The sequence below is a fragment of the Nannobrachium achirus genome (genome assembly GCF_963921795.1).
Source record: "Nannobrachium achirus genome assembly, chromosome: 3".
Classification (NCBI taxonomy): Eukaryota; Metazoa; Chordata; class Actinopteri; order Myctophiformes; family Myctophidae; genus Nannobrachium; species Nannobrachium achirus.
The window spans coordinates 24,668,413-24,695,783 of record NC_137812.1 but is presented as its reverse complement, the minus strand read 5'-3'; the positions used below and the strand labels follow the sequence as shown (position 1 = coordinate 24,695,783).

Genomic DNA, 27,371 nt, shown 5'->3' with positions numbered 1-27,371 from the left:
CGGGGGACCACCAGCCAGCTGTCACATGGCTAAATATGGGTGTAGAGGTGGTCTTTCACTTGCCGGTCAGACTTCACATTATTCGAAGAGAATCTTATTTTTTTTGTCCAGTTTAGATGAAGGTTTATGTGGACAGAGACAGAGGAAAATGTCATGAAAAGAGGAAACTAAACCCCCCGTCTTGTTCTATGACTGTCTTGACCGTGTGATCTGCGTGACGGAGAACTTTCGCTTCTCGGATTACTTCTCTCCAAGTCCGCATTGTTTTTCTTGTTTGTTTACGCCACCCACGACTTACTGGCTGCCGCTGTAGTGTTGCACAATACTGGAAGAGTTCGAATGAGCTGAGAAAGGTTTGTATTGATTATTACAGTTGTGGGGGGTAGGATAATTAGAATGTCTGTCTTTGCGCAGTTGGATTATAAACTAAAAGTGATCGTTCCATGTACTGCGCAACAAGTTTCATTGTAAAGAGCTGACTCACTACACTACAGGAGGATTGGTGGACTGACAGTGTAGCCTACATAACTAACTGTAACTGTAAATAACTGTTGGCTACGCAATTGGCCTATTTCAACTAGAAATAGTGTAGCCTACTTTTGACTACATTTCTAGGGATGGACTCTTGGGACCAAAACTTACAAAAATGTTATGAATTCAATTCACTATTTTAACATTTATATTTTTCTTTACATAAAAAAAGAAAAAAATATATATAGGTCTATTCTAAATGTCAATACAGCAATGCATTGATATATAAAAATGTAACCTACTTTGTAATTTCTACTTCTGCCTCAATGGAATTGACTTGATTGTTTGTTCAGTAACAGGTCCCTCCAGCTCTTGATTGAACAGAAAAGAAAAATGTTCAGGTCAGGATATCAATTTTATCCAATCAGGGTAGAGAACTCACACAGGGCACACGAAAGTGAAATTGGAAGTGATGATGACACAAAGAAATGACCAGACGAAATTTGAACTGAAACACTATATAAATGAAGCTGATAAATGGGTACTTTCTCCTCCTGATTGGCTGAAGATTTGCCACCTACCTACCTGTTGTGTATTTAGGAAGACCCTCAGTGTGTGCCTGAAAAATTATTTTCTGTTTATTAAAGGGCTGAAAAGACCCCCGTTACTGAACTCTACAGCAAGGGTCTTCAACAGGTTGTCCGGGACCCCTAGGGGGTCCTCAGAGTTACTACGGGGGTCCTCCAAATCTTTGTGTGACCTTTTTTCTCATTTCTTATATTAACCACTTGAACTATAGCGTCCATATTCTGAGAACTTTTGCCAGAAATAGCCGATCTACAAGCTCGTAGATCGGCTATTTTCGGCAAAGAGCAAGAGGTTTGGTGTAGAGAGGAAAAAGAGCAGACCAAGTACAGAGTGAAAGTTCAAGTTTATTAAGTATTGACGGTTCAAGTGGTTAAATATCTGAAAACACAAATTGACGTGAATCCAAAATACAATGATGATTGTGCTGTCAAACGATGAAACTATATGGAATCTATTAACAGGTTGTGGGGGTCCCTGCTTCATCTCTCTCTCAGCTAAGGGGTCCTTTGCCTGAAAACGTTGAAGACCCCTGCTCTACAGCAATGATTACTATCAGAATATAGAGCTTTAACTTTTTAACAAAAAGGTTTTTGTTTTAACAACAAAAAATCACGTACCCTACGTTTTACTTGAGCACATACTTTTTCCACAACTGTACAGGAGTTTGAACAGGAGTGTGAACAGAAACTGCCAGGTCACACAATATGAATGAGTTGATTACACTCCCATCATCCCTCAAAGATTATTTTATCTCGACCAAAAGCTCAAGACCCAGTTGTGGTTTTACACCAACAGGATCGATCTACTAATAGCTAGAGTGAAATCAAACTCTGGATGCTCCCAAAAGCTTCACCAAAGAGGCTCCCAGTCCCATCCATGGCGTGACCCCTCATCGCCATCGTCCTCCTCCACTCTGACTGAAGAAGGATGATCGGGTCGCCGGACCTGCTGGCGTTCACCGGCACGGAGGGGTTCGGGGACGACGTGGTGGTGGTGGAGGACGCCCTGCCCGAGGAGCTGTCCGTCCCCCTGTACCCCCCGGCGGACCCCTGGGCCACGGCCGCTCAGTTCCACAGAGACTTCATCCTGGTGGCAGAGTTCTCGGAGCAGGTAACGTTGATTTGCAGTTTAGGCATTTAGCAGACGCTCTTAATCCAGAGCGACCTTTATCCCAAACCACACCAATGATTCGCCATGCATGCAAACTAGAGATGTTACCGATCAATCGGCAATGGATCGGATCGGGCCGATCAAAGCATGATCGGCGATAATCAGTGGTTTAGATCAAAAGGTAAATTCACCGATCCGATCGGATCGGTGCATCTGATCAACCAGCCGTTCAGTATGCCCACTTCAGGCCATTTTGGGGTATTGATTTCCACAGTGCTGAAGGAATAATTAGTTACTGCTATGATAATAAATACATAGTAATGCTGGTAAATAACTATAAGGCAAATATATAAATGAATTCATGAGTGAACTAGAAGCAGTGCTCTTCCGAGCACAGGTCTCCACCAGGTCAGGCATGTAATGTGTTTTACATAAGTCAGCCTCCTGATGGCGCTATAAAAGGCTGATGTAAAAAATGCAGGGAAAAGGTTTTACCTTGGCCTCTAAGGAGTGCGCATACAAAGTTTGACACTAATCGGTGGAGTTATAGGTGAAAACATGAATCGGCCTGTTATAGCGCCACCATGAGGCTGATTTGATTTTTCTTAAGTGGCATTTATTCCTCTGCCTATTGGGAATGTGCATGCACAATTTCGCCAAAATCGCACACTGCGTTCAGGATTTCAGGCATTTTATTCAAAACTGACCAATCCTGCAAACTTTGAAAGCCAGTTTTAGCCAATCAGGATGGAATATGGAAAATCTGACACATCCATGTCGATCACATGACTGTAGAGATACTGTCTACTGATTTACGTGATTTTTGGACAAAATCTGTAGGAGTACTGGCAAAAGTTAGTTTTGCAAAAGTCGGCCTCCTGGTGGCGCTAGAACAGGCCCATGTGAAATATTTGGGGCAGAGGGCGGACGGAGGGGAAAACATACTCTCCCTCAGCCTTCGGCCGGTGGAGACAATGAATGAAAAAAAGTTAAAACATTAACATTTAGAAAATATAAATAATAACTTGATCGGATCGGTGATTGATCGGGATCGGGTGATCACACTTTTGTGATCGGTGCTCGGTGATCGGTTCCAAAAAACCTGATCGGACCATGCCTAATGCAAACACACGGTTGCATATAAAGTTAGTATGTGTGCAACTATACTCGCAAACCATTGTCCCCAACAGGGATGTGCACACATAGACACACATTGTCTGTCATTCAATGTTATATGAGATACTTCAATGGTTTCCAGTGGAAATAAGCTTAGTCTTTTCATGGATCTCCTTTTAGTAGACCTTGTACCAGTGAACTGTACCGTCATGAAACTGTACCTTTTCCTATGCAAACTTCTAATAAAGTCTTCAATCAATCAATCAATCAAAGGGGGCCTGAGCCCTTGCCCTTTCAGCCGTCTGTACAAAAGTGCCCTCTCCAGACCATGAATGAACTTTTGACTATGGTGAAAGAAATGCAGATGCCCTTTTTAATTACATTTTTACATCAAGGAAGCAAGCACGACTCCAAATCCCTTCACTTCTGAGCATTTTTACCGGGTGCACGCCACGGTCGGGAAAGTAACTTTGAACAAGAGAACCTCTAAAAGAGAATACCAGCACTCACGGAACTGTCATTTAAGGCACTTTTATTAAAGTGTGTAAGTTGGCATGTTACGCCACAGAGCAAACATACAGCGAATGTTTCGGCGTAAAGCCTTCGTGCCTTAAATGACAGTTCCGTGAGTGCTGGTATTCTCTTTTAGAGATTCTCTTGTTCAAACTTTTTAATTAATTGCCATACCTGATTAACCTGAAGGCAGCATTCAAGAGAAGTGCCTTGTCCAAACTCTCCTGAACTTGAGTGCAGGATCTTATGTTGAAATTCATGCCGTTATGCCACATCTCCAGTATTGATTATGCGTTAAGTGTGATATCAAGCACCGAAAATAGACAACCTCCAAGAGTTGTGAGCTTGGAGGTCTGGCTTTTTTCGATATTTTCACCAGAAATTTTAGAAATTTCAGCCCCTGCCTCTCTAACATTCTCTGCACGTCCCTGATCCCCAATGGCAGTTGAAAGGAGGTGCATTGATGTGGAGTGTCCTTAAAACTGTTCTGTTGCAAGGAGTTGCAACCAGTTGCATTGGTGTGGTTTGAGCTTTACAGTAAGCAAGTTAAACACGAGGTAATGCATCAAATGCATAGAGCCGGTAATGTAGGATCATGGGTACACCAAGAACCTATATAGAAACTATACAAACTATAGGATGCCAGGTCAACAAACGAACCTGCCATCATTCTGTCTACGAGCGTTCTTGTATTCGCTTGAAGGTGCTGTGTGTGAAGTTCCTACTCCTAGCTTATCATTTTGTGCCAGGGTGGGAGCCCATAACTGAAGATTTGTGATTCAAAAATAATATACAAAATGTCAAGATTTTTCCAAATATTTCCAAAACAATAATGAGCCAATCTACAGGCCCACAAACGGTAATTTCGTTTGTCACCTGGCTGCTATAGGTGGGACCCCAGCCAGTGCTGACCGTCCCGGACGACCCCAGGGTCCTCGGCATGTTCGACCTCAACCACTTCTCTGTGCGCCTCATGTCCGTGGACTACCAGGCGTCTTGCCCTGGGCCCACCTCCCACTACTCCACCACATGCACCGGGCCCCGCCTCAACTTCAGCGAGGACTCCAGGTAGGGATCATGGGACCTACAGTATATGAAAATTACATGTCACGATTATCGGGAAGAAAAAAAAAAAATTATATATATATATATATATATATATATAATATATATATACTGTATATATATAATATATATATTGTGATCAACAATATCATCCCGATAATCAAAATATGCTTAAAACGCGATCTGGGAAAAGAAATCAGAGATTATTGGATTTTTTGAAATTTGATAACGTTACAGCGGACGGGTAGATTTTATTTTTTTAAGATGCCACTTTTGTTTTACTTGACCTCCTTGCATCTAAGTGACTTTTCAGAGCGGTTTAAAGGAGGGTAGGGAGGGCATTCCATATTTTTTTGGCATAGCAGGAGAACTACTTTAACCCATTGTTTGAGCCAAATGTGGGTTGTGGAGCTGCCTCTGGTGTTGTAATTGTGAACATCCTTGCCGTTGACATATTCTGTCAGGTACATCTTAGTGGTGTACTAGTGTATCTTGTACACCCTAGTAATGTATGACGGAGGACAAGTTCGCGATAAAGTCTGCGATACCATTATTGTGAGCGTTTCTTTTATTTTCATCACCATAAACAATAATAACAATTATGGTCCCATCCATCCCTATAACTCCAGGGTGGTGCTGGGAGACTCGGCTGACGGCGCTTTCGCCTATGTGCACCACCTGACCCTGTACGACTTGGAGGCACGCGGCATGGTGCGCCCCTTCTGCATGGCCTACGTCTCCTCAGACCAGGTGAGGAAGAAATGATATTATATTATTTATGATTGTTTTGTTTTTTATATGTAGGGCAGGGACTTTAAAGTTATACCATGTAACTTTTTTTATAAAACAAATCTTAAAATTGTCCTAACTGTTAAATCGCTAAAGTTTTAGAACCCCCACTCTGTTATTTTCAGCTTCTGAAGCCTTCTCTTTATATGTTTTCTATGAGTTGTGAGGGGGGGAGAATTTCCCGGCAAAATGATGTCATCTCCCACATGATACACTACCGGCCAATCACAGCGCCGATCATACACCACCGGCCAATCACAGCGAGTCTTGCTGTCTCTAAAGGAAGTAGCTTCCCTCAGCAACTGTGTTTACATTGGTGAAGGAATCTTGCTTGCTACTCCCTCAATTCTGGTCTAAAAATGATGGGAGACGGCTCTACGGAATCGTATCGACAAGGCGGAGGTGCTCGCGACGACTCCGGCCGAAAAAAGCAATACCGCTACTGACCACTAGTTGAGCAGCTTCCACAGTACAGCTTTAACTGATTAATTTAGATTCATTAATGGGGCAGCAATAGCTGAGTGCAGTGTTGAGATAGTTCACTTTCTACATGAACTAGTTCAATGTTCAGTTCACAAATGAACTAGTTCAGTTCATAGTTCATAATTCAAAATGTTACCGCAGGGCATCGCCTCAAAAACGCCATGGTCGGTGGCCAAAGAAACAACGACAAGTTTGTGCTGTATTTAGGGCGGCAGTGGCTCACGGGTAGAGTTGCCATCTTAGAACGCAGGGCTCTGAACCCCTAGTTGCTCATGGTGAGCAGGTTGGTACCTTGCATGGTTTCCACCACATAAATGTGTGTGTGAATGGGTGAATGTAATGCACAATCTCTGTAAAGCGCCTTGGATAAAGGCGCTATATAAATTCACTATTTGCCATTTACCATTCAGAAGCTCTGACCTCACGGTCGCCACTCGCCATTAGGGCGTGTTACTTGTTTTAGACAGAATGTAAGTTATCATCTTATCTTTAATTACATTACTATATGAATAATCATCCAGGAAGGGAAAACGGTGCGTACTCATTGAGCACAGTGGAACCATGTAGCGGAACGTCAAGTCCCCTCAGACTCCTGTCTGAGCCCATTGCAGCAGCAAAGCAAAGATGGGCCTCAGCAAGCCCCGAAAGGTTGATGCAGAGAACCCGGCACTTTAAAACAATTGATATACCCATTTTTGTAAATGTCTATGGAAAAAATGAATGACCGATTTTTGAGTGGCACCAGGAAACCACACCCACTGCTCTGCCCTTTCACTGATTGGTGGTGAACTCCACCACTCCAGGACAAGCTGATGCAGTACTTCAGCGAGCTCTCCGCCTGCTTCTCCCGCGCCTCCGACAGCCTGAAGACGGGGAACCGCCGGGCCTTCGCCAAGGAGCTGCAGCGGAGACTGCAAGAGCTGGAGTAAGATTGTTTTTTAAATATTATAATATGTTTTATTAACCCCCTGGAAAGCATCTGTGTCATTTTAGATCTTAGCTATTTCTCATAAAACTGTTTTATAGATGTGCCGATTGATCGTTCAGTGATCGCGATCGGCCGATAATGCCTCTATCGGCTTTGATCGGTATCGGCTTTGCCGATCTACAGCTATTTTCACAATATTTATCTGTGGGACTGAATGTAACCTCAGCTTCAACTCCTACAAGTTGAATTGGATACCAAGGGACCTCAGCCTGCAATCTCCTAATGTTTATACTTAATATACAATGTCAATGTTTTGTAAGAAGAATCATTAAATATATAAATGTTGCTACAATAACACAATAAATAAAAGTATTTATGTATTTGACGCTGTGAGCGCGAATATCGGTATCGGCAGATACTGATCCCAGTTGATCGGTGATTGGTATCGGCCCCAAAAAATTGCAATCGGAGCATCTCTACTGTTTTAGAAGGCATGCCGTTGATGTTGAGGAAAACATCTCCATTTTCTAACTTTTGTTTTTATAAAGTAGTTCCCTACTTGATAATACTTTAGAGACACACAAAAGTACCTAAAGTAGCAGATCTATCTACAAGTTCGAAACGATTTGAAAAATCCTTTTGCCCAACAGCGATAATATACAGCCCAGTTGAAAAAGATCCAAGTGGCAATAAAAGAGAGTTCATTATCGGGGCAAGGACAGAAGGAGCTTCAGTAACAAAAGTGGGAACACTAGATCCTGCCTAGTGTTCCCATAGGAACAGAGACTCAAGTCAACAGGGCTGGGAAATTGTGGTTGAAAGCACATTTATCCGTGACCTTGATTCTTTGTGTATTAGTGCAGTAAGTAAGGAGAAACAGAAGAGCAACTCTCGCTCAGGAGACTGAGAATGCAGGATGTGATCAGACTGTCAACAAGAACAGTCTGTCAACGACGACGTAGAAAGAGATGTTATAGTAGGGCTGCAGTGTACTGTATATCAAGCCCTCAGGCTCATTACAAAGACAAATGCACATTGAGAGCACAGTGTGTGGTGCACAAACCATGGGCTCTTCTCTACAGAGATGTGTGGGAAAAGGGATATGGTCACATGTAGTCGTGGAAAAATGTACTAAAATGTTTTACTTAAGTAAAAGTATCAATACTCCTATGTAGAAATACTCTGTATTTAGGTAAAAGTCCAGAGTAAGGGTGCCCTCACACCAAAATGCCTATGAGAGTGGAATCCGCGTTCCGCCAATGCATTTCAATGAGAGTGAAGCGGTTTCATCCCAGCAGAGGATTTCGGCAAAAAACGCTCCCTTATCATTGAAATGCATTGGCGGAACGCGGATTCCACTCTCATAGGTATTTTGGTGTGAGGGCACCCTAAAAGATTTACTTGAGTAAAAGTCTTGATATCAAAAGTAGAAGGTTCAAGGTTCAAGTTTATTGTCACATATATCCATACAAAGTACAAATACAGTGAAATGCTTGTGCCAAGAGCACTCTCAGCCTTAATACACAAAGACATGGTCACGAAAATAGCCGATCAGTGGCTATTTTTCAAATGCCCAAAATGTATATAGGGCTGAAGTGGTTAAGTAAGGGATAATTACCCCCACGCAGGTTGTTGTTGATAAATAACTCCCGACAGGATGATTAAACACAGGCATGCAAAGGTGTTTAATCATCCTGAAGGGAGTTTGTTGTGCAAAAATAGTGAAAGTAGCTGATCTACAAGCTTACACCACACCACACCACATTGTGATGCAATGTGAGCATGTACTCTATATCTGCTATTATAACTTGATAATGTCCATTTGACCAACGTAATGTTGGGCATATATATACTGTTTTGGCTTCAGATTATTATATCCTAAAATGAAATAATGAATAGGATCTGCACAACTGGCAGATCGATTATGAAAGGAAGTATATTTAAATGTTAAATGTTTATTATAATATTATAATTATTATTATAATCTATTATAATATATTAAGTCGGCACTTATATGTCAGCGCTCCCCACCACCACCATCATCATCATTAGTTCCCAGATGAGGGAATCTGTGTTGTTAGAATGGAGTTCCATCCCTTCAGAAGAGTTTCCAGAGTCTTGGAGGCTCTCTGTCACTGTGCATCCAAGATGTTATGGTGGCTGGTGGTGACCCTACACCATGACACACTGACACACTTCATGACTGTTGTTGTTTGTTTTTTTTTCTTTCATTTCGTCACCCTTCTGACTGTATGTAGGCTAACATGTGCATACTTGCACGCACACACACACACACACACACACACACACACACACACACACACACACACACACACACACACACACACACACACACACACACACTGTGATGCGCAGCTAATGTGGATTGTGTGACCTTTCTTGTGTACAACGGAATGGACCCTTATGGATGTCCATTTGGTTCTATTTGTACACTCTCAGAGTCAAGTAAACACTGAGGATTCTTTCTTTCTTTTTTTTCAGATCTGCTGCTTTTGATGCTTTTGTGTGTAACGCTACAGCATTCAATTCCATTTAATTTCAGAATCGAGGTCCATATCACATACACAAACAACTAGAAAGATGCAATTAGGAATTACAAGTGTGGTTGCCGTGACGCGAGTCACTTGCAAATGAATTCCGTCTTACCATTTGAATTTTCCCCATTCAAGTCAATAGGGAAAATGTATTCACTAATATATGAATGGCCATAAATGGAGATCTCTGATGTCATCAACATTAAAGGACAACTTTAGTTTTTTACAACAAGGGTTCATATTTTAGATTGTAAATGAATAATATAAAAGATGAGTGTTAAAATTATTTCATTTACTTCTTTCTATTGTTTTAGAGATTCTTATTTCAGTGGTTGGGGGCATGCATACAAGTGGCTAAATATGTCATTTTACACAGAATAAGCCCATTCCCAAGATACAACACAACCTTTCATGGTTGGATGTGACTTATGGGGGCTAGAAGTGTTACTGTAAATAGCAATAAAGAAACTGCTAGCTTATTGTGTCTAAAAAGACATATTTAGCCACTTGTACGCATGCCCCCATGCGTACACATGCCCCACATTTTAGCACGGTAAACGTGATAAAACAACACTCACTTTTTATTTTCTCTAATTACAATCTAAAATATGAACCCTTGTTGTAAAAAACTAAAGTTGTCCTTTAAGCCCATATATTGGAATGCCCTTGGACATACTGTGTTAAAGTCAATGGAGAAACTTAATTCACAAATACATTTATTTATATAAATTAAACTATATAACATATCTCTTAGCAAAATGCACCCCTACTCGTACCGATGAAGCCGGTCGATTTGACATATGGCCCAAGTGCATGCCACCAAAATTGTGGTAGGAGTAGCGTGGCAAAAAAAAAAGGTTATCTAGAAAGATGGATGGATTGATGGAAATAAAGTAGAAAAAAAATCAGTCCAACCTACTACAGTCAGTCCTCACAATCATGCTCACAGTCTGTAGAGGCTGTTGCGCCAGTGTCTCCAACATCATGGAAGAGAACTGATCAGAACTCTTCACAATAACACAGTTTCAGACTCTTCTATACGACACATGAATTTGTATGATCAAGTAGGGCAGAGGTGGGCAACTTTGATGATGGCAAGGGCCATTATATTTCCACCTTCACTCCAGAGGGCCACATTGCACACATATTACGTCCTACTTTGTCATTCTACTATCTCAAACTTGGAATCCTGAATTTTTATTTTTTATTTTTTAATTGGAATCCTGAAATGTAACATTTTGATTTAATTTGAAATGCATTTAGTTATATACTCATGTTAACCTTATGAACTTAAATACAAATACATTAGACAAAAAATACTACCATACTAGTCATTAAGCTACTAATATAGACTGACGGAATTAAACCAGGTCATGTTAGGAATTGTAACAGCCGAAATCAATAATATATCAGTATTCCAGTATTAACCTGCGGGCCGCATTAAGCGAAGGTGGGGGCCGCTTGTGTGGCCCCCGGGCCGCCAGTTGCCCATGTGTAAAGTAGGGTGTTCATTTACACGGGAAAAAAAAACCCCACAAAAACACAGAGGTTTCTGCCAGACAGCGACGACATCAAAACGGGCGTCCTTGGAGACCCAAAAGGTTGAGAGTCATAATGATGATGTTATTGTGTGACAGGTTCAAGCGCTTGGCGCTGCAGAGAGCAGCAGAGCTGCAGGCTCCAGCAGCAGAGCTCCAGGCTCCAGCAGCAGAGCTCCAGGCTCCAGCAGCAGAGCTCCAGGCTCCAGCAGGAGAGGATGAGTTCGTGGAGGTGGGAGATGAGCCCTCTGAGCTGGCTGCAGTGGAGCACTCCATCCTGGACCACCGAGAGCTCCTCCGACAGGTACTCTAGGCCCTTTGCTCTTGCCATTAAGAATTATTGAATGCTTTAACCAGTGAAAAATAGCAGATATACAAGCTCACAGCGCGGCACCGAGTGCCGCGCTGCGAGCTTGTAGATCTGCTATTTTTGAAAAAGTCGTGAAAATGTGTGCAAATCTTTGGATATACTGTATGTATTTTCAAAGCGAACGCTTGTAACTCAAATTTTGCTTCTGGGGGGTCCCTGGAACTAGATATTTTGAGATGGGGGTCCGTGGCCAAATACATGTCATTTTGGGGGTTCCTTCACATAAAAAGGTTTGAGAACCACTGACATAGTAGTCTCTCAAGAACAGACTAACTGAGCTCCAGTTGAGTGAAAAGGACCTTTTCTTTGACGATAGCTGGCCAGATTGCTGACATAGAATCAAAGGTTTTTCAAAAAAAGGATTCAAAAGACACTTATAGAATCGGGTCAAAATTCTAATTTTCACGATAAAAAAAAAACAGCAGATCTACAAGCTCGCAGCGCGGCACTTAGTGCCGCGCTGTGAGCTTGTATATCTGCTATTTTTCAATAGTTAAAGCATAAAATAATGATACACTATAATGTGTACCCGTTCTAAACATCAATTTAAATTGCTTAGTTTGATTACCTGTAACTGTTGACCCCACCCCCTGCCGCCAGGTCACTTCCTACCCCAACAGGAAGTTAAAGCAGCCTGACTTCCTGCCATACGATCCGGCCGACAGCCTGGCTGACCCGTCTGGGTCGCTGACCCCCTCACCCTGCCCCTCCACCCCAAGGTTGGTAGCTTTCTTTTTTTGTTTTACATTCTTATTAGTTTTAATGATTTCAGTTTGTTTTAATTTGTTTTTCTTTCTTTCATTACTAGCAGTTACATACTGTTGTGCCGCATTAATATACAACCAAAAATACAAGGCTTTTTCTTTTAATGGTGCCATGAGCATTAATGAGCACCAATCATATGAAGATAGGTTGAAAATGTCTGAAGTATTCCTTGCTTTAGTGTCCCCTCTCTCTCCCAGCTCCGCCCCTCCCCGCAGGTTTGAGAACCCCTGCTTTAACTATAGAGGGTATGCACGTCCGCCCCCCTAATCTAGACTGAGTGGCAAAACATTGAGCAGCATGGAGCATTGGAGTTTGGAAGTGCTAGTTGCAAATCACTCAACAGTCCTGCATACCACCTGTTTCTAAATTGCACATAATGCAGGAGGCAGCAGGATGTCGTGTTGTTGAAAATGAGCGCTTCCAAACTCTGACACTTGGAAAAATAATCCTGTGTACAGAATGTCTTGACAGAAAGTAGCTCATAACATGTCTATGGTAGATTTTTATGAAACAAAAACTTTGCAGATAGAAAGAGGATAATTCAAGCTTTCAGTACAGCCGCAATGTTGGTGAGTTTAACTTTGTTTAATACAATCAGGAAGGACTTTTCTGTTTGGATGTATGGGCTGTCAATGGCAGAAATTCATTTTTTGCCACTCAGTAGGCATTCCCACATAACTTCCAGCAACAGTGATGTCACGCGCATACCCTCTATAATAACCTTGTGTCCCCCTCCCCCTCTCTCTCCCAGCTCCTCCCCTCCCCGCAGGTTTGAGCGGCGCCTGAAGCCTCTGGAGGAGCTCAGCGACGCCTACTTCCTGGCGCTGACGCTGGAGCAGCTGCATGACACGGAGCGGCGTCTGCGCGGCGCCCGCAGCGCGCTGCACACCGCCCGCCTCACCCGCACGCTCTCCCGCAGCACGGCGCTCACCAACTTCCTGTTTGAGCTGTGGCCCCGCCCCGAGCTGGACTGCGAGGAGGACGACGAGAGGGACGCAAGGTTATTATTATTACCGTCAGGTCGCAGTTACTATCAACACCTCCACCGTCTGTCTGTCTGTCTGTCAGTCTGTCTGTCTGTCTGTCTGTCACATCACACATCACACGTCACACTTTTCCTCTACTCATATCTCCGCCACCGGTGCCCCTAACCATACCAAACTTTGCACACACACTCCTTGGCTGCCAAACCACAACCCCTCATTTCTCACATGGCCCTCTTCTAGCGCCACCTTGAGGCCGATTCTTGCAAAACACATTTTTGGACACTGCTCCTACAGATTTTGCCCTAAAATCACGCAAAGGGGGGCACGGTATGTCCAGAGTCCTGCCATCAACATGGATCTGCCCCATTTAGCGCCACCATCAGGCCGATTTTTTAAAACACATTTTTGGACACTGCTCCTACAGATTTTGCACTAAAATCACGCAAAGCAGTGTATACATGTGACGTGGCGGTCGCTTATCTCCCGATTAGGGAGTCTTACTGGTGGTATTGGTCACAACTCTATATCATTGCTGTCGGGCAGAAACCTCTCATCTCCATATTCCAACTACGTTCTTTCCTAAATCAGATCGGAGCCTGTTACAATGTTATAATCATCTACTCGCAATTATTTGTCATAATCACTATTATTTTGTCATAATCGTCATAATCGTTTCCATGTTGAAAAATGTTTCTATGTTTTCAAACATTTTCAAAAATAGTGGAAATAGCAGATCGTGTTGTGAGCTTGTAGATCGGCTATTTCCACTATCAATGTTCTTTTTTAAGTACAAAGTTGTCAAATATGTCAGTCATTTCTTTGTATATTTAGGTTATGTGTCAAATCTGCCATGTGCAACTTCAAAGCCTTAAAGCCAAACAGAAATGTAATTGTCAACGACAAGAAACACAATCAGGGGCGTCGCACCAAATTCTGGGCCCTGGGTACAAGGATTCACTGCGGGCCCCCCATGAATGTTCTTCATAGGGGGAGAGGGGTTTAACCCATTTAGACTGGGAACACATTATTATGCATTATTTTGTGCTTTAACTATTGAAAAATAGCAGATCTACAAGCTCACAGTGTGCCACCGAGTGCCGCGATGTGAACTTGTAGATCTGCTATTTTTTAAAACACTTGAAAAAGTCTTTCAAATCCTTTTTGGTTGAAAAACCTATGTTTCTATGTCAGTGGTGCTCAAACCTTTCATGTGAAGGACCCCCAAAATGATATGTATTTGGCCACAGACCCCCATCTCAAAATATTTCATTCCAGGGCCCCCCCAGAAGCAACATTTGAGTTACAAATGTTCGCTTAAAAAATACATACAAGTATATATACAGTATATATATATATATTTGCACACACTCTGTGACGTGCTGTGTGCTTGCAGATCTGCTATTTTTCAATAGCCAAAGTATAAAATAATGAAGGCCCCTCCACCGTGTGCCCTAGTAACTCAGTCCCACTTTTCGCCCCTGGTGACAGCCCTAGAGCCAGAGAGAGCCTGGAGGTGATGCTGGCCTCTCCGGCCAGCCTGGAGTCCTTCCACTCCTGTGTGGAGGAGATCCCCATCAAGATGGCCACCGAGGAGGAGGAGGAGGAGGACCCCGAGGTCGCCACGGAGACCATGACGGGCAGCGTGAGCAGCGGCGACAGTATCGAAGTGCTCGGCACCGAGAGGTCGTACCGCACGCAGCATGGCGTCTACATGGCGGCCGACGCCAGGGGTACGGTGTTGATTGAAGCCTTAATTTCGCTGTTGTCAGGTGGAAACCTTGTATGTCCAAAAACGTTTTTATCCACAAGTTTCCAATGTCCCATCCTGCATTGCGCAGAAGGTGTGCGGCATTTCCGGCGTCGCAGCCGAGAGTGATCTACAAGCTCACGGCGGTTGCATCTGCAATGCGACGTGAGCTTGTATGTCTGCTGTTCTCCACATGTGTCCCACACTTAATTCTACAGTTAATTCCCGCGGAAACAGGTGAATACATCATCTAAAGAAATATATTTAAAATAGTGAAAATAGCCGATCTGCAAGCACACAACGCCTCGCAGGCATTTTCACTAGTTTTGTGCAACAGTCTTATATGATGAGGCAGGCAGGGGATTTAATTCACGAAATAACATGCTAATTTGAAACTTGGAGATACATGGTTTCTTCCGTTTTGTTCTCCAAAAGAGCATTGAGGCCTACCCTCGTTTGCAATGCTGGTTGAGATTACACACTCAAGCATCTGTGTGATCTTACATTTTAACCACTTTAACCTTTATTTTATAGTTTGGCTACATTAATTGACCGGTGGTTCTCAACCCTTTCAGGCCGCGACACCCAAATTAATCATGTTTTAACTGGGGGACCCTGACGAGCACTAAGCTGAGTTGAGGCATTACATTTTGTATAACATGGTTCTATTGCGAAAATACTATTTATCTAGATCTATTTAGAGATCGAGATCTATTTACTCACAATGGCTCACGTTGCGAGGCGTTGTGAGCATGTAGATCGTCTATTTTCACAATTTCTGCCTATAATATTTGACAATTTGGCCAATGTTTAATTTGTCATTTTAGACAGGAATGAGTTTGTCCCACTGTTAGTCTTGAACTTGGAAGGAACCACATTGTTAGTGGCACTCCCTCTTGTTGCATGCAGAGTTATGTGAAATACAGCACTTGGTTGATACTCAGTTACCAACACATCAAATGAGCTAGTAGTAATATCTGCAGTGGTGGAAAGTAACTAAGTACATGTGCTCTAGTATTGTACTTAAGTGCACATTTGAGGAATGTTTACTTTACTGGAGTACTTCGAAATGTCAGTACTTTTACTTTTAATCTCAGAGGCAAATATTATACTTTTTACTCCACTGCAATTATTTGAAAACATTAGTTACTAGTAACTTTGCAGATTTTGATTATTATTACAAAACATACATTAACCAATTCATCCCTATATACTTTGGCTATTTGAAAATCATCTATTTTCAAAAGATTGTTATACATTTTGAACACATGTGAAATGGGACATTCTACATAATGAGTACTTTTAATTTTGGTACTTTAAGTACATTTTAATGCCAATACTTTCACACAAGTACATTTAGCATACAGAACTTTTTCTTGTAACAGAGCATTTTTACATTGTGGTGTTTGACTTTCTTTCTATTGTTGACATGAAAATGTTTGAGAAACACCGCCATAATGTCTACATCAAGGGTCTTCAAAACACCGCCATAATGTCTACATCAAGGGTCTTCAACAGGGGTTCCGGGACCCCTAGGAGGTCCTCAGAGTTACTACAGGGGGTCCGCCTAATATTTGTGTGATAGAAACTTTTTTTCTCCATTTTTATACAGTATGCATGCACTTGAGCCCTAGTGTCCATATCCTGAGAACTTTAGCCAAAAATAGCAGATCTACAAGATCACGTTGTGAACTTGTGAATCAGCTTGTGAACTTGTAGATCAGCTATTTTTGGCAAAGAGGTTTGGTGTAGAGGGGAAAAAGAGCAGACCAAGTACAGAGTGTAAGGTCAGGTTTACTAAGTATTGACAGTTCAAGTGGTTAAATATCTGAAAACACAAATTGACTAGAATCCAATATACACTGATGATCGTGCTGTCAAGCGATGAAATATGGAATCTATGAAAAGGTTGTTCCTGCTTCATCTCTCTCTCAACTTCTTTTCTTTTTTAAGATTTGTTTTGGGGCTTTAAAGGAGTAGTTCACCCCCAAAATGACTTTTTTTCTATTGATTAGTCACGCCATGGAGAGTAGAGTTCAATAATATTTTTTGGTTTTTGTCACATTCCTAAGACAAAAATGTGATAACAATAAATGTACCCCTATTGATTCCGGATGGTGACCCGTTTCGAAACGGGTCACCATCCAGAATCAATGGGGGTAAATTTACTCAAATCAAATTTTTGTCTTAGGAATGCGACAAAAACCAAAAAATATTATTGAACTCTACTCTCCATGGCGTGACTAATCAATAGAAAAAAAGTCATTTTGGGGGTGAACTACTCCTTTAATGCCTTTATTGGATGGGACAGTAGACTGACAGGAAATGGGGGGAGAGATTGGGGAGTGACATGCGGCAAAGGTCGTCCGGATCTGGAATCGAACCGGCGACGCCACCAGGCATCCATGCCTATGTGGCAATGCCTAAGTGGTATGCGCCCGGACCAGTAGGCCAGCGGCCACCCCACTTGACTGTGTCTTCTGTCACTCTCATTTTACCAGAAGCGTCAGCGGGGATGATGTTCGACACCACGTCGAGGCGTGTGACACCAGCGCCAGAGGTGGGGAACATCAGGCGCGCGGCACGTGCGTCTGCCAGGTAGGGCTGTCACGATTATGAAATTTTACATGACGATTAATTGTCACTCAAACAATTGTGATTAAGGATTTAATTGTTTTTGTTGTTGACAGTTGCATTTCTGTTTGGCTTGTAGGCTTTGAAGTTGCGATGCGAGCTTGTAGATCTGCTATTTCCACTATTATTTTAAATGTTTGAAAATATATGAACATTTTTCAAAATGGAAACGATTATGACTATTATGCCCAGAATAATTGCGACTATGTCAAATAATTGCGATTAAACGATTATGGAATGATTGTGACAGGCCTGCGGCTGCCAGGCGCGCCAACAGCGAGGACAGCATCGAGGTCCTGAGCACCACGGAGTCCATCTTCCCCGACGACCTCACCGCCATATCGGAGGAGGAGGCGGAGAACCAGCCCAGCGATGGCGGCGGATTCCCGGACGCCAGCGTGCTGCTGCTCCGGGGAGAGGAGGAGGAGGCGGAGAACCAGCCCAGCGATGGCGGCGGATTCCCGGACGCCAGCGTGCTGCTCCGGGGAGAGGAGGAGGAGGCGGAGAACCAGCCCAGCGATGGCGGCGGATTCCCGGACGCCAGCGTGCTGCTCCGGGCAGTCCGGGGAGAGGAGGAGTCGGTGAAGGAAGAAACGGTGACTACGGCAAATGGCGGCCTGCGAGAGGAGGAGGAGGAGGAGCTTGTGCAGAGGAGGATGGAGGCTCCGGCTGAGAGGGAAGAGTCCGCGCAGCAAAGGACTATGGGTAATGAAGTCCGGGAAGAAGAGGAGGAGGAGGAAGGAGTGATGGAGTATGGGAAGAGAAATCATGGAGTCCACAGGCAGAGTGGGGTGGAGGAAGTGCCCACTCCACAGCCGGGTAATATACAGTATATTATAGTTATCGTAAATGAACGCCCAGCCTACATGATCATACTACAGGATCACTCAAAAGCAAAAACAGTAGCAGATATGCACTCTAAGTTCTGATCTGCCAATGCATATCACACGTGGGCCTCCAAATGATTGCCGACAAACTAAAATTGTAATGATAATATGACGTTGATATAAAAAAAAGTACTTTTGATTCTTTATTCAACTCTGTAGTACGGCAAAAAATATATAGGGAGTTTTTGATAAGAGGTTTCTGCCCTGACGGTGGCGATATGTGCGCCAGGCGGTGGTAATTGCATCACCGTAATTAACAATGCACACTAAACTACTTCAGCTTGCAATAAGATGTGCTTAACCCATTTAGGCCTAGAATTATTGAATGCTTTAACCAGTGAAAAATAGCAGATATACAAGCTCACCGAGTCCCGCGCTGCGAGCTTGTAGATCTGCTATTTTTGAAAAAGTCGTGAAAATGTGTGCAAATCTTTGAATATATGTATTTTCAAAGCGAATGTTTGTAACTCAAATTTTGCTTCTGGGTGGTCCCTGGAACTAAATATTTTGAGATGGGGAAATATCATTTTGGGGGTCCTTCACATGAAAACGTTTGAGAACCACTGACATAGTACAAGCTGCTTGTATATCTGCTATTTTTCAATAGCTAAAGCATAAAATAATGATACACAATAATGAAACTGTGGTATTTGAAGGAGACGCGGTGGATTGTGACGGCTGCCAGAGGGTCCCCCACGCGAACACAGCGCCTCCTCCGTCAACGCTCCTCCTCCTGCCAGAGGTGAGCCTGTGGCCTCCTGCTGCTCCTCCTCCTCGCTTGGCTCCTCCTCCTCCTCCTCTGCGGCTGCTGAGCGTGGAGGAGGAGGCGTCCGACTGCGCCAGCATCACCTCCTCCTCGGAGCCCTCCTCCCTGTCGTCCCACAAGCTCCACCCCGGAGGAAGCCTCCACCGCACAAGGTTAGAACACCTCTGTGAAGTTGGCACCCCATATGTTGAAAACATATATAAAAATGGTGTCATTATTTTGTGCTGAATTGTGCCGTAAATTTTAGAATTTGTGCTGGTATAATTTTTTAGATATTCTACATAACACCACTGTTCTGCTCCTATCTTCTACCATTAAGCACTGCTGCTCTCCATCGCCCTCCGCAGGCCACACCATTGTAATGCTGATGAATCTGCTAATTCATAACCATATACATATTTATATATATAAATATATATAAAAGCACAATTGATGATTTCAACAGCACAAATTAGAGCACATCCAGCACTAAAGAATGAGACCCTTTTTTCCCGATTTGGAGCCAAAAAATTTGAGTTACAAACGTTCCCTTTGAAAATACATATATCCAAAGATTTGCACACATTTTCACGACTTTTTTTCAAAAATAGCAGATCTACAAGCTCGCAGCGCGGCACTCGGTGCCGCGCTGTGAGCTTGTATATCTGCTATTTTTCACTGGTTAAAGCATTCAATAATTCTAGGCCTAAATGGGGTTTTTAACCATAACAACCTCCTCCCCCCCCCCCCCCCCCCCCCTACAGAGCCCAGAGGGCGGGCAGGCGGCGTCGGGCGGCCCTCAGAGCGCTGCGCTTCCTGAAGGAGAACTCCTTCTCCCAGCACGCCGTCTTCTGCCTGCTGAGCGGCCGGCCGCTGGTGGTGGTGGGCGCAGACGAGGGCGCGGTGAACAAGCTGCTGGGCGCCCTGGCCCTGTTCCTGCCCGCCCCCGGCCCCGAGGGCACGGACGCCGTGTTGCCCCGCCTCACCGCCCCGCTCCAGGTGACCGACCTCGTCGCCTGGCGCCTCATCGGCATACACAGGTACCGTCCATCGCCTTGTCATTGGCTATGCTAGGAAGTTAGAACCCATCTCTGAAGCAGCTGCAGCATTTCTCTTATGCCATCCTGGGATTCGTCCTGTCTCAAGCCGGGGACTGCCCATAAGTCCGAAATCTCATTAGTCCTACATCTCATTAGTCCGAATTTAGTTAGGGTTAAGGCCCATTCCCACTGGGCCAGATAACAGATAAAAAAATCTCTTTCTCCAGATATTTTTCCATTGAAGTGGATGGTAGATACAGATTAAAAAATACATCTGTCACAGATAAAAAAAAAAAAAACATATCTGTGACAGATATTTTTTTTATCTGTATCTACCATCCACTTCAAAGGAAAAATATCTGGAGAAAGAGATTTTTTTATCTGTTATCTGGCCCAGTGGGAATGGGCCTTTAGGTTTTAGGGTTAGGTTTAGGCATAGTTTTACTGAGGTTAGGGTTTGGGTTAGGTTTAGGCATAGTTTTACTGAGGTTAAGGTTAGGTTTAGGCATAGTATTTTTCACCAGGTTAACATCACCAGATTCTGACTAATGGGATGTAGGAGCAATGAGATTTCCGACCAATGCCATGGCACCTCTGAAGCCATGGGTCTTTTCTGTTTGATGGTTTCTTTCCTTATCCTGTTCGCTATGTAAAGCCGTCATCATATAGAACACTTTGATTACAGATGTGACTACATATTTTATTGTCTTAACTCAATATTCTATAAATATATCTTTATTTTTGAGCGGTGGTAGACCGCTCCATAGCATGGCCGTGTGTGTATCCGTGTATGTATCCGTGTATCCGTGTATGTATGTGTGTATGTAGCCTGAACTACCACTCAGTGACCAGAGAGGGTGCTCTTGAGTCTAGTCTGAGCATCAACTGCAATATTCTCTCTCTCTCTCTCTCACACACACACACGCACACACACACACGCACGCACGCACACACACACACACACACACACACACACACACATACACACACACACACACACACACACACAACCACCGCTCAGTTCACACGGGTGTGATTTTTTAAATAATTCTCTACTTGATCACACTACAGCGTCACACAAAAGCATCAAAAGTAACAGATCTACAAGTTCAAAACACACCTCTTAGCGCCACGTTTTTTGATGCTTTTGAATTTGAATGCTGAAAAGTAACAGTTTTGAGGTGCAAAAATGAAGAAAAAAAAATCTTCGATGAACCAATCGTCGTCGTATTTCTCTGGACTGGAAATTGCCGTCATGCACTGACTGGAAGTCAAGTTTCCCTTTTGACTAAATACCGGTAGAGGTGCACCTCACCTCTGGTAAACAGGTCATCCTATAATCCCTGTGGTAACAGGTCAGCCTCTATACCAGGGGTTCCCAAAACTTTTTTGTCTCAGGGCACCCTATGAATATTCTTTTAATCAGAGGCACCCCTACATTATAATTTTCACTCCCAGCACCTTATATTTATAGCATATTATCGTTGTCGGGTGGAAACCTTGTATGTCCAAAACCGTTCGTTTTGTATTTATCATCTATATAATGTACTAAACTAGTGAAAACAGCAGATCTACAAGCACACAACGCCTCGCAACGCAACGCGTTGTGTGCTTGATGAAGCAGGGCTTTGCTTTACCAAAAGACGTACACATTGGAAACTTGGAGATACAAGGTTTCCGCCCGATAGTGACGATATTTTAGTGATTATGTTGCAAGGAAAACATTGAGATAATAGCCATTTTGGTTTGAACTGAAAATAACTTTGTACTTTGAACTTTGATACTAAATATTTTTTCAAGTGTCCAAATAAATTCCAAATATTATCAAATTATCTCGCGGCACCCCTGGACTGCCGTCACGGCACCCCAGGGTGCCCCGTCACCCACTTTGAAAACCCCTGCTCTATACCTCATGTAATCCCTGTGGTAACAGGTCAGCCTCTACCTCGTCGTGCAGTGTGCTCAACTCCCTGGCTCGGTACGGACGCTACCTGGCCGTGTTGGACCTGGACCAGAGGACCCTGCGCTGTCCACCCTACCAAGGTGATTTATGTTTGCTTTCTGATCAATTTCACTTTAACTTTGATTAGGTGTCAAAGCGGGCTTGCCAAAACCATAACGTGACAACAATACATCTTCATCAGGTCGCACACAGATGTGTGTGGGGAGGAATTAACACATAGGTTGCCAGGATCCAGTTAAGACGTCGAGAGATGTCTTACCTGGTTACCATGGTTACCTGGTGTACAGGTGCCGCTGGTGAGCGAAAACACTACATATCCCATGATGCAACTCGGCCGCCAGCATCGTGGAGCGTCCAATCTCTGTAGGCTCCTATTCATTTCTGATGCAAAGAAACGGCTTTATCTCGGAATCTAGTTTCACAAAAGGTTTGAACGCCGCAAAGTGCTTTTTTTCCCAGGCGACACTGTGCTCGCGACGGTAAGCCCTGGTTTTAGCATTTGAGATTTTCCTCTGAATGTAAACATACTCGGCGGCCATTACAGACCGTCAATCAGGGACATGCTGGGCCCTGATTCAGCCTGGGAAAAACAGTTGTCATTGCGCGCTATAGAGAGAGATCGCTCTCTAGCGCTGCTGCTACTCAAAGATTTGCCATTTCAGATCATGACAAGTAACAAGCCAGTGGGCCAATTACTGTACACAAGTTATATTTCGTCGTTGTCGGGTGGAAACCATGTATGTCCAAAACCATTTTAAAAATGATTTAAACTACTTTTGTGCGACAGCCTTGTATGATGAAGCAGGGCTTTGCTTTGCGAAAAAATTTACAAATTTGAAACTTGGAGACACAAGGGTTCTGCCCGACAGTGACGATTTACTTTGTTGGCCGCCCAGCCCCCAAAATGGAACGACATTTTATTTTATTTATTTTTTCCTAATGGCCGGCCTGGACCGGCAGGGAATGAATCGGCCGTTCGGGAGTTGTCCCGCTTTTCCCAATGTCCAGCACGTCCCTGCCGTCAATTTCCACAACGGGGGCTTCCGGGGCTCTTTATAATAAAGCGTAAACGAATGGTGGCATCCAATGTGTTCCAAACTGTCATAACGACTAATTAGGGGAGAAAAAGGAGGTAAACAAACTAAAACATGAATAACCTTCCGCCCTGCCCTACTGTTCGTACGCAGGCTCCGTGGTCAACCGCCTGGCCGACCCTCACAGCGCCATCTTCAGGGGCAGCACCTACCTGCAACACCTGGAGAGCTGTCTGACCGCACTGGCCGGCCAGGCCCTGCTCTACACCTTCACCTCCTCCTGCCACCTCCTCCTCCCTCCTCCTCCTGCTCCTCTCCACCACTCCGGGTAGGCCTGGCACTATTGTTACATAGTCGTCTAATTGCACAGGGTTCCCACGGTCATGAAATTCCTGGAAATATTTTGAAATTAGAAAAATATTTTCCAGTACTGGAAAAGTTTTGGAATTGATCAAGGGTCCTGGAAGGTCCTGGAAAAATAGCTATGCATTGTCTTTCGTTATTGACTTTGTTAATACTGAAATGACAAATTAAACTTTGGCCAAATTGTCAATTAGTAGAGGCAGAAATTGTGAAAATAGCCGATCTACATGCTCACAACGCAACGCGAGGCGTTGTGAGCATGTAGATCGGCTATTTTCACAATAAAACTGTGTTATACAAAATTCCTCAACTCTCTTCAAATATGATTATTTCGGGGGTCACGGCCTGACTGTCTTTGGGCATTGCGCATAGGAGTAAGCGACTCGTTATTGAGCTGAATTATTGTTATATAGTCCTGGAAATCGGGTTAAATATTCTGGAAAAGTTTTGGAAATGAATTGGTAAAGATGTGTGGGAACCCTGATTGCAATTATTTGACACAATCGCAATTATTTGACATAATCGCAATTATTTTGTCGTAGTGGCCATAATCGTTTTCATGTTGAAAAATGTTAATATATTTTTGACGTGTTGAGAGCTTGTAGATCGGCTATTTCCACTATCAATGTTCTTTTTAAATAATGTCAAACATGTCAGTCATTTATTGTATATTTAGGTTATGTGTGTCCTACCTGTCATGTACAACTTCAAAGCCTAAGTCAAACAGAAATGCAATTCAAAAACACAATTAACACAATGCCACCTCTTGTTTTCCCTACATAACTCTACTCTCCCTCTCTGCTATTTTTACTTTTTCTGTGTCCCTGCTAATTGTCTTTTTTCAAACTTTTAGCCTTTTATATATCTCTCTTAACCCTTTCAAAGCCACGGGGAGCCCCTTAATGTTAAAACCGTACTATATCGCACATCCCAGCAGGGAGTCTCAGCCACGCCGTACTTTCCCGGACTTTGTCATTAAAATGTCAATAAATGATTTTGATCCGAAAATCGGCGATCGTCTAACCTTCCCTAGTCACCACTCGTGCATTGATAGCTCATGCACGGTCTGACATGAAGCAGAGGTGACGTCAGCTCCTTTCCTTCTTCAAGGCTACTCCCAGCCATTCGTTTGCTGTCTGTACCCTGGTGCTCCTACAGCAGCCATGCTTGGGGCTATGCTAGCGAAAATTTTCAGTTCTGCTTTTGAGTCACACATGGATTATTTGCGGGGACATTTACGTGAAGGGATCGCGCACGCGAAACGCACGGGGAGATCGATGATCGGCCAAAACCCCCATTCTATCCCAACGGAGAACCAGATAATCACGGTGAGTTTATGACCTGGGGAAGAAAAAAAAAAGAAAAAACAACGGCGCTGTCCAAGAAGGAAGGGCGGCGGGCTCGTGTTTATAAACATAATATTATGTCTCAGATCACAATACAATAATAGAAATTTCACGGCTAATCAACCAACCACCATTCTATTTCGGACGGCAAAGTGTTAATAAAGTTTTACTTTTTATTATTATTTTTTGTAAAGCGACTTTGGGTACCTTGAAAAGTGCTATATAACTCTGATGTAATACGGTATAATTAAATCGCTAATCGCAATTATTTGAGTGACAATTAATCGTCATGTAAAATGTCATGATCGTGACAGCCCTAGCTCCGGGAAGGAGGAAGAAGACGACGGCACCGCGGCACAGAGGACGAGGGGGCGGAGCCTCCTCCTGGAGCGCCACGGCGGCTTCTGCAGCAGCGAGGACGACCTGAGGGTGATGCACTTCCTGTCTGACCTCATCAAAGTGCGCCACGTGGGGAGCGGTCCGCCCATCCTGAGCTTCTCCTACGGTCCCGTGCACCTGCACAGGAACACCACCACCGCCACATAGACCAGTGGTTACAAAACTTTTTTAGTTTTTAGTTTTTTTTTAACTTGGAGCTCGAAACGCATTTTGAGCTTGTTAACTACCCACAAAAGGTTCGAAAACGTTATCTTCGGTCCATTATAACTCCCCTTTAATGATACAAATTGAGAGAGTGTTTATCAATAATCTTTTACTCATTGATTAGTCACCTTTACAACGAGGTACAGCTTGTTGGCATTGGGCATTCGTGGAAGAACAATTCTTCAGCGGTTGGCCCTGAGCGGTTCCAGATGAAGGCTGGACAACGTTGTCAGCTTATAGATCAGCTATTTTAGAACATTTTACGAACTTTTATTTGTATTTATTTTTTCATCTTGAAAAATGAAGACTATTTTCTGACAACACAATGACCCCCATAAAATACAGGTTATGACATAATACAACATGTTTAAATACAACATGTTTAAAATGCTGGACTACCTCCAAGCAGCCACACAATGAGTAAGCCTTGCCGAGCCATGTGGCCGATAGGGCAGCTTGATGTACATGACGCTAGCATGTCACAGAGACTTATTGCCCACAGTCCAACCCTGGATGCTGAGGGGGCCCAGCATTGGGTCCCGTTATTTTTATAGTCTTCTTTGGTATGACCCGGCCGGGGATCGAACACTGACCTCCCAATCTCAGGGTGGACACTCTTAGCCACAAGGCCACTGAGCTGACATATTATAGTGGTTCTCAACCTTTTCAGGCCCCCCCCAAAAAAAAATATATATATATATTTAACGGAGGTGATCCGAACGTCCCCACCCGGTTTCGAACCTGGGTCTCCCGCGTGAAAGTCCAATATCTTAACCATCACTCCAAAGCGATATCCCTATGGAATGAGAGCAGATACTAGACTTTTGAGGCTTCAGGCTGGGGCTGCGACTCTCTCCGCCACATATATATTGAAACCCCCCCCCCCCCCCCCCCACCACCCTGACAAGGACTTGGAATGTAGGAGTTGAGTTGAGGCATTTTGACTCGGTTCCATGGATAAATATTGTGAAAATAGAAGATCCACAAGCTCATAACGCATCACAACGCTTGTAGATCTGCTATTTTGACAATTTCCGCCTTTTAAAATGTTTTAATGACAATTTTCTTTGGCAATCTTCGACCACTTTTTATAGCATAGTTTGTTGTTACTTTTGATGCAGTAAGAGCCTTTTTTTTGGTATAAAAGTGGTCTTAAAAGTCCTTAAAGGAGTAGTTCACACCCAAAATTACTTTTTTTCTATTGATTACTCACGCCATGGAGACTTGGGTTCAATAATAAATATATTTTTTGTATTTGTCACATTCCTAAGACAAAAATTTAATTATAGTCAATTTGCCCTCATTGATTACGGATGGGGACCCAAATTCATCCGGAATCAATGGGGATACATTTATTGAAATCAAAAGTCTCCATGACGTGAGTAATCAATAGAAAAAAGTCATCTCGGGGGTGAACTACTCCTTTAAATTGTGTCACTTCGCTGTCATCTGGGGACCTCTCTGGGGGTCCCGACCCACAGGTTGAGAACCACTGACATCGAGCAGGGCTATAATGTTATGGTGTTAAAAGTGTGAAGGACCTCTGGTGCGCTGGCCGCATTTTACTGTCTTCCTTCTAGCTCAGTTTCCCTGCTGTGACGCTCCGCTACGCTACGATACGGTTGTTGAGTTCCCGAACAAGTGAGGAGCTGTGTTCCTGAACACTGCCTTTGGTTCATCCGCTGCCACCACAAATCAGTTTGCTTCATAGCATGTTATGTACTGTACTACT

The 27,371-nt window shown here is 43.5% G+C and overlaps 1 protein-coding gene across 1 annotated transcript; it reads left to right on the top strand.

Annotated features, from left to right (window-relative positions):
• Nucleotides 1-27,371, top strand: smcr8b (Smith-Magenis syndrome chromosome region, candidate 8b). Its single transcript, XM_080722274.1, has 16 exons — nt 1-353; nt 1,855-2,169; nt 4,688-4,866; nt 5,493-5,613; nt 6,939-7,060; nt 11,256-11,460; nt 12,127-12,245; nt 13,043-13,291; nt 14,766-15,007; nt 17,526-17,622; nt 17,909-18,477; nt 19,202-19,463; nt 20,055-20,330; nt 22,264-22,373; nt 23,481-23,655; nt 25,351-27,371. Exons 2-16 carry the CDS (start codon nt 1,987-1,989, stop codon nt 25,580-25,582), a joined length of 3,141 nt encoding a protein of 1,046 aa, XP_080578400.1. The 5' UTR covers nt 1-353; nt 1,855-1,986; the 3' UTR covers nt 25,583-27,371.